The following is a 15,257-nucleotide window of genomic DNA, read 5'->3' as shown; positions in this document are numbered from 1 at the left end:
CCCCCTCCCTCCCTCCCCCTCCCCCCAATTTCCACCGCGGCCAATTCATGGACAGGAACTACCCCAGCGCCGGCTTCGGGGACCCGCTCGGCGCCGGGGCGGGATGGAGTTACGAAAGGTCAGCGAAAGCTAGGTAAGGAGCTGAGGGTGGCCTGGAGAAAGGGGCCAAGGGCTGGGAGCCAAGCTTAGCCGAGCGGGGCCCGCCCGGCGACGCGTGCATCGCAAACTCCCCTCCGGCCTGCAAGGGAGCGGCCTTCCTTGGTTTGTAACAACGCCGCCGCCCCAGTTTGCAAATTGCAAACTCCGCCAAAGCCAGCTCCGGCATGCAAAGGGAGAAATGCAGCGGGAAAATGGGGGTGCTAAACAATTTCGGACTGAAAGGCCTTGGGAAGGTGGGAGGGACTGGCGAAGCAAGGCCTGGACTTCCCCGCATCCTTGGATTCTCGGCTTGCTTACCGCCACCCCCCCTCCGCCCCCCAGGCTCTGCTTTGCAAAGTGGGAAGGAAAGAAGAATTAGAACGCAGACCTGGGGGGCGCGCACCCCATCCCGGGTCCTATTGTTTCTGGACTGCTCGAGGCCGCGCCACTCGGCCCCCCCCGCCAAGAAATTCCGCGCGCAGAGTGGGCGCGGAGCCCCGCCCCCTTTCAAAGCTGGGGTTGTGTGTGTAAGGGGGAGTCCGGCATCTGGGACACGCCCCCTTTACATCCCCCACCCTCAAAGGCAGAGAATTCTATTTGATGGCAAGGAGTGGAGTATCTTCCCTCTTGACTCTCGGCCACGGAATGGGGCCGTTGCATGGGAAGAGTGTCGGGTCTTTCCCGGGTGTGTGTTTGTGTGTGTGAGCGTGGGCCCTGTGCGTGCGTGGCTGGCAGCGTGTTCACCTGTGAAGCTTCCCCTTTCCTGCTGCTTATCTGTGTCGCGCCCTCACACTCCACCTGTCCCCGATCCCCTCCACACACACATCTGGGTTTCCCAGCGTGGCTGGGCATAATCACAAGTGTGTCTAGATTTTCCATGTGGATTTTCCTCGTTCTGTATCTTCACCACGGATGAGTTGGATACCCGTTTGCACACATACCTCGCTTTGCACGAGCCCATGCATTTGAACCTCAACCCCAGGGGATGGACGGAGTTCATGTTCGCACTTGTACCTGGTCCTTTCCCCAGGTCCTATCCCCTCCCCACCCCAACCCCTCCTGCCCCTGCCGTTTGGGGAAAAATCTGCCTCCTGCTCCCGACTTGGTTTACACTACCCCATGAGATTCAGGGCCTATGTGTTCCCACGTGTCTACAGAAGAGGGGGCGTTCGTGCGCACCTCTGGGGTTGGCCTGTGTCACCGGCGCTGGCGAGGGGGGGGCGCGGGGGAGAGCTTGGTAGGAGGTCCACGCCTTTCACGTTTGCAATTTAAGACATTTCTCTGATTTGCACCCTCTGTGTGTTTGTCTCGACCCTGTGCATGCCTGTGTTTGTAAACGTGAGACCATCCAGGCCCTATTTATTGGGGCTCTGAAGTGCGGGCCATTTCTGTGGCTCTTAAAGAGCACCCAGATTCCCTTGTCTTCTCCCCTTTAGGGCCCAAGGTTCCTTGGGAACCCCCCTCCCAGTCAGCTGGAAGGTTCCCCACAACTCCCTGGGGGATTTCCTGAGCTCCCTTCTCAGAGGGCAACTTGGGAGGACACCCTGACATCTCCTCCTTCCCCTCAGCTTGGTCTATGGCAGCTCCAGGACCTCGCACCCCGAGACGGACATCTTACACCGCCAGGCCTACGCGGCCCCCCACCCACTGCAAAGCTATGCCACCAACCACCACCCGGCAGGTACGTCCCCCATCCCTCCCCGCTTCGGCTGCTCCCCCCCAAAGCAGCTGGTTGGCTGCTGAAAGTTCCACGCCTTCCAATTGGCAGTGTCCTGTGTCACAGCCCGCCCCTTGCTGTCTGTCCTCTGATTGGTTGCCTCTGAGGCTGCTGGTCCCTGGTTAATTTCACGCCGGATTCGTCCGCGCCGTCTCTGGCTCCGCCTCTGTCGCGCTTATTGGTCCCATCCCATCAGCCCCCAAATCCCACCTTCTCTTCCAGGCTTTTCCGCCTCTCCAGCGCACCCCGGTCCTTTCCTTCTGGGTTTGCCCCCTCTTCTCGGCTCCTTGTTTCTTTGAATTCTTCCCTCCTGATTCTCTTTCTCCTGACCAGCTCCAGCTCTCCCCCCACCCCTTTTTTCTTAGATTTGCTTACTACTGTTCTACCGCATCTGCTTTGCTTCCAACGCTTCTGATTGGTTCCCGTTCTTTGATCCTGCCCTCCTCCCCCGCCACCCGCAATGAGATTGTGCTGTCCAGTTTGACCCTTGGCCCTTCTGATTGGCTCCTTCCCTTTTTTCCTCCCCCGTTTTTTTTTTCTGGATCCTCCCACCTTGCCTCAATCTCTTTTGACTTGTCTGGTCCTTCTGAGAGTCTAGTTGTCCCTTCCTTTTCCCTTTATCGAAATGGCCCAAATCATTTGACCTCCTCCTTGGCCTTAGTGAGGACTCTGTCCTTTTGTTCCTGCCTCCTTTACTTCTGGGTTTTTCTACTCTTTTGCCTGCCTTTTCCCACCTGGGCTTCCTGCCATTATGATTGATTGCATCCCAACCTGCTTTACTGTCTCACTTTTCCCCCTTCCCTCACCTTGGTCCTGTCTTCTCAGCTTGGTTCTGCTCATTTTCTCCCTTTTGAATCTGCCCCTTTCGGTTTCATCCAATCCCTTTCCCTGACACAAGTTGCCTTTGGCCTCTTTCCTTTCTCTCTCAACCCCATCCTACCTTCTACCTGGCTGATTCTATCCTCTGTCCCTGGCCAGGCCTCTCTGGACTCTTCGACACTGGCCTCCACCACGCGGGCTCAGCAGGGCCCGACGCCTCCGTCATGAACCTCATCTCCGCCCTGGAGTCCCGGGGTCCCCAGCCCGGCCCCTCTGCCTCCTCTCTCCTCTCTCAGTTTCGTAGTCCTTCCTGGCAAACAGGTAAGCCCCTCGCCAGCCCTGGAGGGCCAGGGCAGGGCTGGCTTGTGGTCCGCTCTGACCTACAGTCTTCTCCATCATCCCCAGCCATGCACACGCCAGGCCCCACGGAGCTCTTCATCTCAGGTGCACTGCCGGGTTCCAGCACCTTTCCATCTTCCTCTGCCCTGTCGGCCTACCAGCACCCGGCTTCCTTTGGCAGCCGCCCCTTCCCAGTGCCCTCGTCCCTGAGCCTCCAGGACCCCCCATTCAGTCCTCCAGCTAATGGGCTCCTGTCCCCTCATGATGTGCTGCACCTGAAGCCCTCACAGGCACCCACGGTGCCCTCCTCATTGGGCTTTGAGCGCCTGACGGGGAGCGGTGTCCTGGGGCCTGCTGGTCTTGGCCCAGCCCAGACTCCCCCTTACCGCCCTGGTCCCCCAGACCCACCACCACCTCCCCGCCACCTCCCAACTCAGTTCAACCTCCTGGCTTCCTCTTCTGCTGCTGCTGCTGCCGCCGCTGAGCAGTCCTCCCCACAACTCTACAACTTCTCTGGTGCTGCCCCAGGCCCGCCACCTCCTGAACGGGCTCTGCCCCGCCAGGACACCGTCATCAAGCACTACCAGCGGCCAGCCAGTGCCCAGCCCCCACCGCCCCCGCCACCAGCCCATGCCCTCCAGCACTACCTGAGCTGCGGAGGCAGCTACCCTTCCATGGGCCACCGGGCCAACCTGGCCTGTAGTCCCCTGGGTGGTGGCGAGCCCTCCCCAGGTGCTGGCGAGCCTAGCAAGGGTGGTCCCAGTGGGGCCACGGCTGGGGCATCAGGCCGTGCCACGGGCCCTGAGACAGCTGGGGGAGGTGGGACTGGGGGTGGTGGTGGAGGTTACCGCCCCATTATTCAGTCACCAGGTTACAAGACGGGCAAAGGTGGTTATGGAGCAGCTGCGGGGGGTACTACCAGGCCCCCACCAACCCGCTCTACTGCCACGCCCAAATGCCAGAGCCTGGGGGGGCCAGCGGCTGCTTACGCCACTGGGAAGGCCTCTGGAGCTGGTGGGGCTGGGGGCCAGGCCTATTCCCCTGGTCAGCCCCAAGGGCTTCTGGGACCCCAGGCCTATGGGCAGGGATTTGGAGGGGGGCAAGCACAGGACTTGAGCAAAGGCCCCAGCTATTCAGGGGGTCCTCCACAGCCCCCCAGTGGTCCCCCACCTCCTGGCCTAGCCACATGTCAGAGCTATTCCCCAGACCAGATGCAGGGGCAGTTGTATGGAGTGCAGGGAGAGCCATACCCAGGGCCAGCTGCCCACTCCCAGGGGCTACCCACAGCCAGCCCCTCACTCAGCTATAGTACTGGCCATTCCCCAGCGCTCTCAGGCCATGGGGGTGGCTGGGGACCCAGCTCCCTGGGAGGTGGTGGGGAGGCCAGCCCATCTCACATCATTCGCCCGCTCCAGTCGCCGCCTGCCACCGGCCGCCCTCCTGGAGTCGGTTCTCCAGGAGCCCCTGGCAAATACCTGAGCTCAGTCTTGGCCTCATCCCCATTCCTGGCACCCCCAGGAGCTGGCAGCTATGCAGCTGGAGCAGGTGGCTACAAGGGCAAGGGGGATGGTTCGGACCTGCTGGCAGGCCCTGGTGGGCCTCCCGCTGAGCGCACAGAGGATGAGGAGTTCCTCATTCAGCACCTCCTGCAGGCACCCAGCCCACCTCGGACCTCAGGGGCTGATGGCTTGGTTGGTGAGGATGGGGCAGCGGATGCCTCCAAGGGACTTGGGGGGAGTGGCGGGGCTGGGGGACCGCCAAGCACACCCTACGAGTTGGCCAAGGAAGACCCCCAGAGGTACCACCTGCAAAGCGTCATTCGCACCAGCGCCAGCCTTGATGAGGGTGCCACAGCAGCCCTCGAGCTGGGCCTGGGGAGGCTGAAGGAGAAGAAGAAAGGGCCAGAACGTGGTGGCGAGACCCCTGAGGGACTGGCCACTTCAGTTGTCCACTATGGGGCAGGTGCCAAGGAGCTGGGGGCCTTCCTGCAGAAGAGCCCGCCACCACCACCTCCCACAGCCCAGCCTGCCCAGCCTACCCCCCATGGCCTCCTCCTAGAGGCCGGAGGCCCTGACCTCCCCCTGGTGCTGCCTCCACCTCCCCCCCAGCTGCTCCCTTCGGTCCTCAGCCATGCCCCCAGCCCCTCTCCCAGTGCCCCCAAAGTTGGTGTCCACCTTCTTGAGCCAGCTACCCGTGATGGGGCACCACAGCCGCCTCCGCCACCCCCACCTCCACCACCCATGCCCCTCCAGCTTGAGGCCCACCTGCGCAGCCATGGCCTGGAGCCTGCAACTCCTAGCCCCCGCCTGCGACCCGAGGAGAGCCTGGAGCCTCCAGGCGCCATGCAAGATTTGCTTGGGGCTTTGGAGCCGCTGCCCCCAGGGCCTGGTGACACTGGTGTGGGCCCACCTAATTCCGAGGGCAAGGATCCTGCAGGTGCCTACCGAAGCCCCAGTCCACAAGGCAGCAAGGCTCCCCGCTTTGTGCCGCTCACCTCTATCTGCTTCCCCGACTCCTTGCTCCAAGATGAGGAGCGCAGCTTCTTTCCCACCATGGAGGAGATGTTTGGGGGGGGTGCAGCGGACGACTATGGCAAGACTGGGCCTCCAGAGGACGAGGGTGACCCCAAGGCTGGTGCCGGGCCGCCTCCGGGCCCCCCAGCCTATGATCCCTACGGGCCCTACTGCCCTGGTAGGGCATCCGGAGCTGGGCCAGAGACTCCGGGCCTGGGCCTGGACCCCAACAAGCCTCCTGAGCTGCCCTCCACAGTCAACGCTGAGCCGCTGGGCCTAATCCAGAGTGGCCCACACCAGGTGGCCCCGCCACCCCCACCCCCTCCACCACTGCCTCCGCCGCCGGCCTCTGAACCCAAGGGCGGCCTGACCTCGCCCATCTTCTGCTCAACCAAGCCAAAGAAGCTGCTCAAGACGTCCTCCTTCCACCTGCTGCGGCGTCGCGACCCGCCTTTCCAGACACCCAAGAAGCTGTACGCCCAGGAGTATGAGTTTGAGGCAGATGAGGACAAGGTCGATGTGCCTGCTGACATCCGCCTCAATCCCCGGCGCCTGCCTGACCTGGTGTCCAGCTGTCGTTCCCGCCCAGCCCTCTCACCACTGGGTGACATCGACTTCTGCCCACCCAACCCAGGCCCTGATGGTCCTCGGCGCCGTGGCCGCAAGCCCACCAAAGCAAAGCGCGACGGTCCTCCCCGGCCCCGGGGGAGGCCCCGGATACGCCCTCTGGAGGTCCCTACCACCACTGGGCTGGCCACGGCCTCCACACCCACTGATGGGGCCAAGAAACCCCGGGGCCGGGGCAGGGGCCGGGGAAGGAAGGCTGAAGAGGCAGGGGGCACCCGGTTGGAGCCCCTGAAGCCACTTAAGGTGAGGGGTACTGGCTCTTGGAGGGGTTGGGGCCCATATGCCTGAGTCTTATAGAAAGAAAAGGATTGGGGCTGCATTTGTGATTCGGCCCCGGATCCGCCCTCTGGAGGTCCCTACCACCACTGGGCTGGCCACGGCCTCCACACCCACTGATGGGGCCAAGAAACCCCGGGGCCGGGGCAGGGGCCGGGGAAGGAAGGCTGAAGAGGCAGGGGGCACCCGGTTGGAGCCCCTGAAGCCACTTAAGGTGAGGGGTACTGGCTCTTGGAGGGGTTGGGGCCCATATGCCTGAGTCTTATAGAAAGAAAAGGATTGGGGCTGCATTTGTGATTCTTGGGCATTTTGGGGGGTAACGGGTGGATATGGTTTATATTCATGAAACCTGTGAATGAGTCCTAAATGTTAGAATTCCAGGGTTCCATCGATAGGGAGATCTTTTTTTTTTTAAAGATGACTGGTAAGGGGATCTTAATTAACCTTTGACTTGGTGTCGTCAGCACCGTGCTCAGCCAGTGAGCTAACCAGCCATCCCTATATGGGATCCGAACCCGTGGCCTTGGCGTTATCAGCACCGCACTCTCCCGAGTGAGCCACGGGCATACCTCCTCACTTAGAGGTAGGAGCTGGGGGCCTGGACTCCTGGGCCCTGACTTCCCACTACCCCCATATGTAGATCAGGCTGTCTGTGCCCAAGGCTGGCGAGGGTCTGGGAGCCCCATCGGGTGATGCCATATCGAGTGCTGACCACAATAGCCTGGACTCGAGCCTGACGCGGGAGAAGATTGAGGCCAAGATCAAGGAGGTGGAAGAGAAGCAGCCAGAGATGAAGTCAGGTTTCATGGCCTCCTTCCTGGACTTCCTCAAGTCAGGCAAGCGCCACCCACCACTCTACCAGGCAGGCTTGACTCCCCCACTCAGCCCCCCCAAGAATGTGCCAGCCCGAGGCCTGCAGCCCCAGCCCCCTGCCGCCCCAGCTGTGCCACACCCCCCACCTGCCAGTGCCTTCGGGCTGGGGGGCGCGCTTGAGGCAGCGGAGAGTGAGGGGCTGGGGCTGGGCTGCCCTTCACCCTGCAAGCGGCTGGACGAAGAGCTGAAGAGGAATCTTGAGACACTACCGTCTTTTTCCTCGGATGAGGAAGACTCCGTCGCCAAGAACCGGGACCTGCAGGAGAGCATCTCCTCAGCCATCTCTGCCCTCGATGACCCACCCCTTGCTGGACCTAAGGACACTTCCACTCCAGATGGGCCATCCTTGGCCCCTGCAGCTGCAGTCCCGGGGCCACCCCCTCTCCCAGGACTCCCCAATAGCAACAGCAACGGCACACCTGGTGAGCTCTGGGAAGGTGGTCTGAGGCAGAGCAGGGATGTTAGGTTATTATGGCCACTAGATACAGTTGTCCAGGTCACACACTGTTTAAGGGACACAGTTCATGTTGTAGGTGTTATAGATTTGCATGTTTACAAAGGTAATTTCCTGATTGAGGGAAAGTTAGTGTTTTGAGAAAGATACATCTTTTTCTATTTGCACAACTGGTAAGTGGGCCCTAGCAGGGGCCCTAAGGTGGGTACTGGAGAATGCTGGGGGACGGGGTAGGATATAAATGATGGAAACAGGTGACAGGTTACTGAGAGAGGTTTTGAAACTGCTGGGGGTGTGAGGTCTGAGTCGATGTCTAAGGAGTCAGCAATGTGCCATAAAGAACAGAAAGGTTCTTTATCTGTCCCTTACTGCAGACAGATTTGGGGAGGGTGATGGCTCTCGCACCAGGGCGGGAGGGAATGGCTGGAGGTTTGGTAAGGTCTAGATGATATTCTGTCTTGAGACAGGGTTTGGAAAACATTTAAGGGGCATTAACGGGGGGAACAGAGGCACTGGAGGATGAAGGAGGTGGGAGTTTGGAGGAGGGTATTTGGGAATAGTGAAAGAAAGGACTGTGTTCAGAGGAGTCCTAGGTAATGGAGAGGTTTTTGGGGGGTCTGTAGAAGGGAGGTGAGGGGATGATGCTTAACAGAGGCAGTGGGGAGAGGATGGGAAATGCCAGAAGGTTCCAAGCCGAGTGCAGGATTATTGTAACAGGAGGGTCGTGGCTGAGGACACAGGGATGATGAAGCAGCAGTTTGAGCGGGCAGGAGAGATTCCGGGGAGTTGGAGGGGGTTGCTAAAAACACCCATGGGGTTCTTAAGGGACATCAGGAAGGGAGCTGGGAGGTGGGGAAGGGCTTTGATGGTCTCCAGACTGGTGAGCAGGCTGAGGGGAGAACAAGGAAGGTCTTGGATGGAGGACAGGACCTCGAGGAGGAAATGAAGGAGAGACCTGGAGAGGATGATTTAGGAGTTGGGAAGGACATTAAGGAAGAGGAGTGAAGAGCCAGACAAGCACTTTGAGGCTACCGAGAGAAAAGCTTCAGGACTGAAAAGGGCATTAGGGATGGGAAACGGGTTTCAGGGGCTGAAAATAGCCACTGGAGCTGGGAAAGGGCTTCAGGGAGGGACTCTGATGTGGCAGAAGGGCTGCTGGGGAGCGGAGTGGCAGTGAGGGACTCTAGAGGGGATATTGGCACAGGAAGGGACGTTTAGGGTGCCAGGGATGGTGACTGGCATCGAGGCCTGATGTCCCTCTCTCTCTCAGAGCCCCCACTGCTGGAGGAGAAGCCCCCTCCCTCCCCACCTCCTGCCCCCACGCCTCAGCCTCAGCCTCCACCACCCCCGCCTCCGCCACCACCTGCCCTGCCCTCACCACCCCCACTGGTGGCCCCTGCGCCCAGTTCGCCACCTCCGCCACAGCCACCACCTCCACCAGCCCTACCCTCGCCACCTCCACCACCCCCGCCAACTGCCGCCCCACCGGCTGCCCCTCCTGAGGAGCCTGCTGCCCCATCCCCTGAGGACCCTGAGCCACCCGACGCCCGGCCCCTGCACCTAGCCAAGAAGCAGGAGACGGCAGCCGTGTGTGGGGAGACGGATGAGGAGGCCGGCGAGAGTGGTGGAGAGGGCATCTTCCGGGAGCGAGATGAGTTTGTCATCCGTGCTGAGGACATCCCTTCCCTCAAGGTAAGTCCCGGCCTTGGCCAAAATCTGAGCCTGATGGATTTGGTCACTTGAGCATTTATTGAGCACCTCCTGGATGACAGGCCCGTGTTGGGGATTGCAGGTACAGTAATGGCTGAGATAAGCTTACTGGGTCCCCCTTGAGTTCACAGTCTGCCAGGGCTGATAGAGGTGGCCAGCTGGAACAGTGTGCTCTTTCATGGAGGACATGGCGTGCTGCTGAGATGTTTGTATGTGTGTATGTGTATGTATTTGTGTGTAGGAAAAAACAATTGTTAACGTGTATGGGTGTTAGGGGTAGTCATGTAATGTAACAAAGCAGATGAGACTGGTCTTAGGGAGCTTCTAATAAAACAGAACAAGCCAAGAGAAAAAGACTACTTTGTGATTTATGTCTTAATGGTGGAAACGTGAGGTGTTGACATTGCTTACCTACAAGTACACAGACACACACACACACAGACACACACACACACACACACTTCCAGTTACTTTACTACAGGGCCTGGCTGGTTTGGCCCCTGGGCCAAATCCAGCTCACTGCCTGTTTTTGTAAGTAAAGTTTTATTGGTGAACAGCCATGTTTATTCACTTACATATCATCTGTGGCTGTTTTCCCCATATGATGGTGCAGAGAGTGGGATATTTAGCTGGCCCCAAAAGCCAAAAATACTTCCTATCTGGAAAAAGTTTGCCTACCTCCATTGTACTTGGTTCATTGGTCAGATAACGTTGGATCAGAGGATTAATATGCTAGATGCTTGACAAGGGTAGGTGACATCAGATGCTCGCAGAGTGCTTTGCATAGAGTGTGAATTAGTTCAGGAGGTCAGCAAGCTGTTGGCACCCGCATGGTGGCACCAAAGGCCAAGGCTGTCCTTCATATCAATCACTGTCATTGACTGTGTATCGATTATGGGGAAGGATCAGTATTTGGTCCTTGATTTACATTATGGCATATAACTTAGTCTTGGGTATTGTTTCTGAAGTACTGATGGAGAAATTGTAGGATGAAGTATAATTATAAGGGTAATAACTATTATACTTTTTTAAGTGTGTTTTGTGAGGTGAACTTAATGTGTTTTTTTCCTATGTTATTTTTAATCTATTTTATTGTGGGAAAAGTAGAGCAAATAGAATAATGGAGCTAGGCTGGCCGGTTAGCTCAGGTGGGTAGAGCATGGTGTTGTAACACCACGGTCAAGGGTCGGATCCCCATACTGTCCAGCCGTCTTAAAAAAAAGAAAAGAAGCGTGGAGCAGTGCGTGCCCCTTATTCAACCTCCACAGTCGCCTGCTGGCCAGTCCTGCTTTCTCTTCACCCCGGTGCTTTCTGCCCCCAACCCCACCCTGCCAATCCTAGACGTCGTATCCTTTCGCCCCTACTTTAGTATCTTTTCAGCATGATTTCTGTACATGCAAAGGAACATTCATGAGAGATATGTATGCTATAAAGCAGAACGTCAGAGTGAGCGCCCATGACGCCACCTCCCGGCCTAGCAGAGTGCTCCAGTGCCAAGTGCCTCCCTGGCCTGTGCTCCTGCATCCCCATGGTCCTACTCACTCTTTTAGTGCCCTGTGGACATTATTTCACTTTATCTGCACAATTTCTGAGGCTGATTTGGCCATCATCATGGGACAGGTCAGGAAGATGTCGAATGAACAGCAATGATAGAAATGTCCACTACCTACCTCCTGAGGGACAGGATTTCGGGCATGTCACAGTCAGAATTCAGTTTTATCTTTTTTTTATTGCTGTAACATGCATACCACGAAATTTATCATTTTAACCACTTTAAAGTGTACAGCTCAGTGGCATTAAGTATATTGCACGTTATTGTGTAGCCGTCCCCACTGTCCATCTTTTTATCTTTGTAATCACTCTTTATGACAGGGACTGCTATTCCTATTTTACACAGACGCATACTGAGGCTCAGACAGGTAAAGTCCTTTCTGCTAAGGGTTGTTATCCCCATTGTAGAGGGAAGGAACTGAGGCTCAGACAGGTAAAGTAGCCTTCCCAAGCTTTGTAGCTTGGGATCCACACCCCACTTTGCTGGCCCCAGGAGCCCATGTTCTCAGCACCAGATTCAGCCATTTGCTGTGTACATTCTAGTCAAATGGTGGCAATGCCAGTGACCAGTGCTGCTGGGCACCCAGCACAGGGCCAAATGAATAGGGGCGGGATCTGTGACTGTCTCCATTTTACAGATGAGGAAGTTCATGTTTAGAGAGAGGGAAGCATTCAACTGGCGGGTGTCTAGCTGGGATTGGAGCCAGGGCCATCTGACACCACCTCTCAGTTGGCACAGGGCAGGGGGAAGGAGCCAGGTGAGGACTCAGACGCTTAAAATACAACTTGAGTGTGCATTATAATGGGGGACACACAGCCCCAAGCCTGAGCCACTCAGGCAGACGTTGGGGACTCATTCATGCATCTGAAGACAGGGCAAGCTGGTGGCATTGTTAAAAGTCCAGCTTTGGTGTTAACCTGACTGGCTCGAATTTCAGCCACTTCCCAGCTGGACCAGTGTGGAAACTTCCTGAGCCTCAGTTTCCTCAACTGTAAACGGGGCTGATCATGTTAGTACCTCTCTCACACGATGCTGTGAGGACTCACACGTTATGGCTTGTCCAGTTTGGCAACAACAGGCGGCTTGCAGAATGTGCCTGTGGACGCTTGCTTCTGTTAATCTCGGTGACCTTGGGCAAGTCTTTAGTTAAAGAGCTTGGGAAACATTTTCTGCAAAGGGCCAGATAATATTTCAGGCTTTGCAGGCCACCTATGGTCTCTGCCACATACTCTTCTTTGTTATTGTTTTCTTTCCTTCTTAACAATCCTTTAAAAATGTAAAAACCACGCTTAGCTCAAAGACTCTACAAAAACAAGCCATGGGTCATTGTTCGTTCAAGAACAACAGCAATCCAATAGAAATATCACATGTGCTATATGTGATTTTAAACTTTCTCATTTCCGTGTTTATAAAAACTAAGACAGGTGAAATTAGCCTCAGAAATATATTTTATTTAAGCCAACATAGCTAAAATATAATTTCAACATGTAATAGGTACAGAAAAAAAATTTTTTGGCAGCTGGCTGGTATAGGGGATCAGAACCCATGACCTTGATGTTATAAGACTGCACTCTAACCAACTGAGCTAACCGGCCAGCCCCAGAGATATAGAAAAATTAAAGACACTTTAATATTATTAAATGAGATTATTTTTCTCTTTTTTGGTGGCTTGCCGGTGCATGAGATATTATTCATATGAGAAATTATTAAGACGTTGTCTGTTCTTTTTTGCTCACTGAGTCTTTGAAGTCCAGTGAATATTTTACACTGATAGAACATACATGAGATATTATTCATATGAGAAATTATTAAGACGTTTTCTGTTCTTTTTTGCTCACTGAGTCTTTGAAGTCCAGTGAATATTTTACACTGATAGAACATATCGATTGGACCAGACACAGTTCAAGTGCTCAAGAGCTGCGCGTGGGCAGGGGCTGCCGAGCTGGACAGTGCAGGGCTAGCCTGCCCTCTACTTCATCTTCCTTATCTGTAAAATGGGAGTGATCATACTAACTCCCAGTTCTTGGGGTTGTTGTGAAGATTAAGCAGGATGTATATGGTAAGAGGGCAGGAGTTTGGGTGGAGGGGGAGTGGTGTAGGCAGAGTGATGAACAGCCTGTGCCGAGGCCCTGTGGTAAGGAGAAGCATGGCATGTTTATGATACGCAGGATGCAAGGCGCTGAGTAGCTGGACAGTGAGTACTGACACTGGGGCCAGGTCATGGAGGACTTTGGGTGCTGGAGTGAGATCAGTGGATGCTACTGAAGGCATTAGACTCTGTGCGTTGCTAGGGCCCCTGCCCAGCAAGGACGTAGGGAGATGACTGAGGAGGTGTCCAGTCTGGGAAGTCAGTTTGTCCATAGCCACTGTCCCGTGGTGCTTATTACCCGGTTAATTGGTCCCTACAGCTTTCTCATTAATACCTGAGTGCTTCTAGCTCACTAGCTTACATCACTGCTGCTTATACCATGTGCTTCTACTTGTCACAGTTCACATTCGGAGGTGAAAATATGATTGGTCCTGATTAGCATTTAGGGCCAAGATGGGGTCAGTGATTTGCCTGTTGATTGGCTGCTCATAGTCACATCTCCTCCCATCAGCTGTGGTTTCCATTGTGTAGGGTCTGTGGACAGGGCAACTTCCCTAGCAACTGTAAGTGAGCATGGTCAGTGATTTGATTGACACAAGGAGAAACAGGAAGGGCAGGGCTTGGGGACTGACTGACTGTGATTGGGAAATGGGCAAGAATGAGGCCAGGGGTCAGGCCTAATGACTGGGGGTGGGTGGCGATCCTGGAAGGAAGAGTGTTTTGGGGGAAGATGCCAAGCCTAGTTGGGATGCAGTGAGCCAGAGGGACCTGACCCCAGGTAGAGAGTGAGCAGGTTCCTTAGAAGAGGCAAATAGAGAGTGGGAGGGCCCTGATGAGGGGGCAGTGCCCCTGGCTGGGGGAGATGCTCTGATGGCTTCTTCAAAGGCTTGTGAGAACTAGAACTGGGAGTATCATATTCACATTGAAAGGGAAAAGGCATCCCTGGTGGGGAACCTGCATGTGCAAAAGCCTGGGGTTTGTCAGCTGAACTTTGAGGGGTCTAGATGGCCTGCTGGCTGGGTGCAGGAGAAGGGAGAGGAAACAGAACAGATAAAGTCTCTCTGTGCCTGGCTGAGGAGTGTTTTGGCGGCTGTGGAAGGTTTTGGAGCAGGGCAGGATATAGTCCAAAATAGGCTTTTCCATCCTTGGGCCTCGGACCTGGCCCCTGCGTCACTGGACGGGAGGACTGGGAACCATGTGGTAGTTCGGAAGAAAGGACTGGGGGTCAGGGAGCCTGCATCCCTGTCTCATCCTGCCTCACCCTCATACGAAACTTAAGGCAATGGACTGGCCCGTGGCTTACTTGGGAGAGCATGGTGCTGATAACACCAAGTCAAGGGTTAAGATCCCCTCACTGGTCATCTTAAAAAAAAGAAAAAAAAAGAAAGAAAGAAACTTAAGGCAAGACCTTTTATGGACCTCATTTTCATCAGGTTATTGTAACCCTATCTTTGTCCTCCTCTGGCTGATCTAAGAGTCACAAAAAATCATGGGTGTGAAAGCAGTTTGCCCCAAACCAAGACTAGATAGCCAGTACCTGGTACCAGGTCCTGTGTTGCAGCTGGTGTCTGTGGCAGACATCACTAATCGATCCCAGTGCTCTCTACTGCTGAGCACAGTGCCCAGGGCAGTCATGACCAATCAATTGGAGTTATGGATATGAATCCTGTCAATTACTTGACTGAAGATTCTTTGTGCCCATGTCTGGCTCCTCTGCTGTTCTCTTTACTCACCAAAGTCAGATGTGAGTCTGACTCATATCCATTGGGTGCCAGTGGCTGTCTGAGTGTGTGTGTGTGGAGTTGAGCAGGGACAGAGACGGGGAGCCTTTCTATCACTGTGTCCTGCCAACTGTGGGCATGCTTATAAAATGGTCTCAGGTAACCTGCCACCTGTTTGTTTCTGGCACAAACTCACCCTGTTTTGTTTATTTGCTCATCTGTCTTGTTACCACTGTACCGAAGGCTCCACCAAAGGCTCTGTTGGTCTCTCAGTCCCTTCAAGCTGCTATACCAAAACACCAAGACTAGTTGGTTTATAAACAACAAACACTTATTTCTTGTGGTGCTGGAGACTGAGAAGTCCATGATCAAGGGCCGGCCCGTGGCTCACTTGGGAGAGTGCGGTGCTGATAACACCAAGGCCCCGGG

General features: G+C 55.6%; 1 protein-coding gene across 2 annotated transcripts in view; it reads left to right on the top strand.

Annotated features, from left to right (window-relative positions):
• The first annotated feature begins 47 nt into the window (after positions 1 to 47).
• Positions 48 to 15,257, top strand: part of PRR12 (proline rich 12) — a 29,309-nt gene continuing 14,099 nt past the window's right edge. For both annotated transcript variants that reach the window (XM_008575397.1, XM_008575396.1), the window contains exons 1-6: positions 48 to 133; positions 1,707 to 1,819; positions 2,834 to 2,995; positions 3,080 to 6,396; positions 7,070 to 7,724; positions 9,027 to 9,448. In XM_008575397.1, coding sequence (XP_008573619.1) covers positions 48 to 133; positions 1,707 to 1,819; positions 2,834 to 2,995; positions 3,080 to 6,396; positions 7,070 to 7,724; positions 9,027 to 9,448 — 4,755 coding nt within the window. The remainder of the gene's footprint in view (positions 134 to 1,706; positions 1,820 to 2,833; positions 2,996 to 3,079; positions 6,397 to 7,069; positions 7,725 to 9,026; positions 9,449 to 15,257) is intronic.

Source organism: Galeopterus variegatus, unplaced genomic scaffold (genome assembly GCF_000696425.1).
Source record: "Galeopterus variegatus unplaced genomic scaffold, G_variegatus-3.0.2 Scaffold1180, whole genome shotgun sequence".
Classification (NCBI taxonomy): Eukaryota; Metazoa; Chordata; class Mammalia; order Dermoptera; family Cynocephalidae; genus Galeopterus; species Galeopterus variegatus.
The sequence above is the reverse complement of the archived record's forward strand: the minus strand, read 5'-3'. Positions and strand labels throughout refer to the sequence as shown.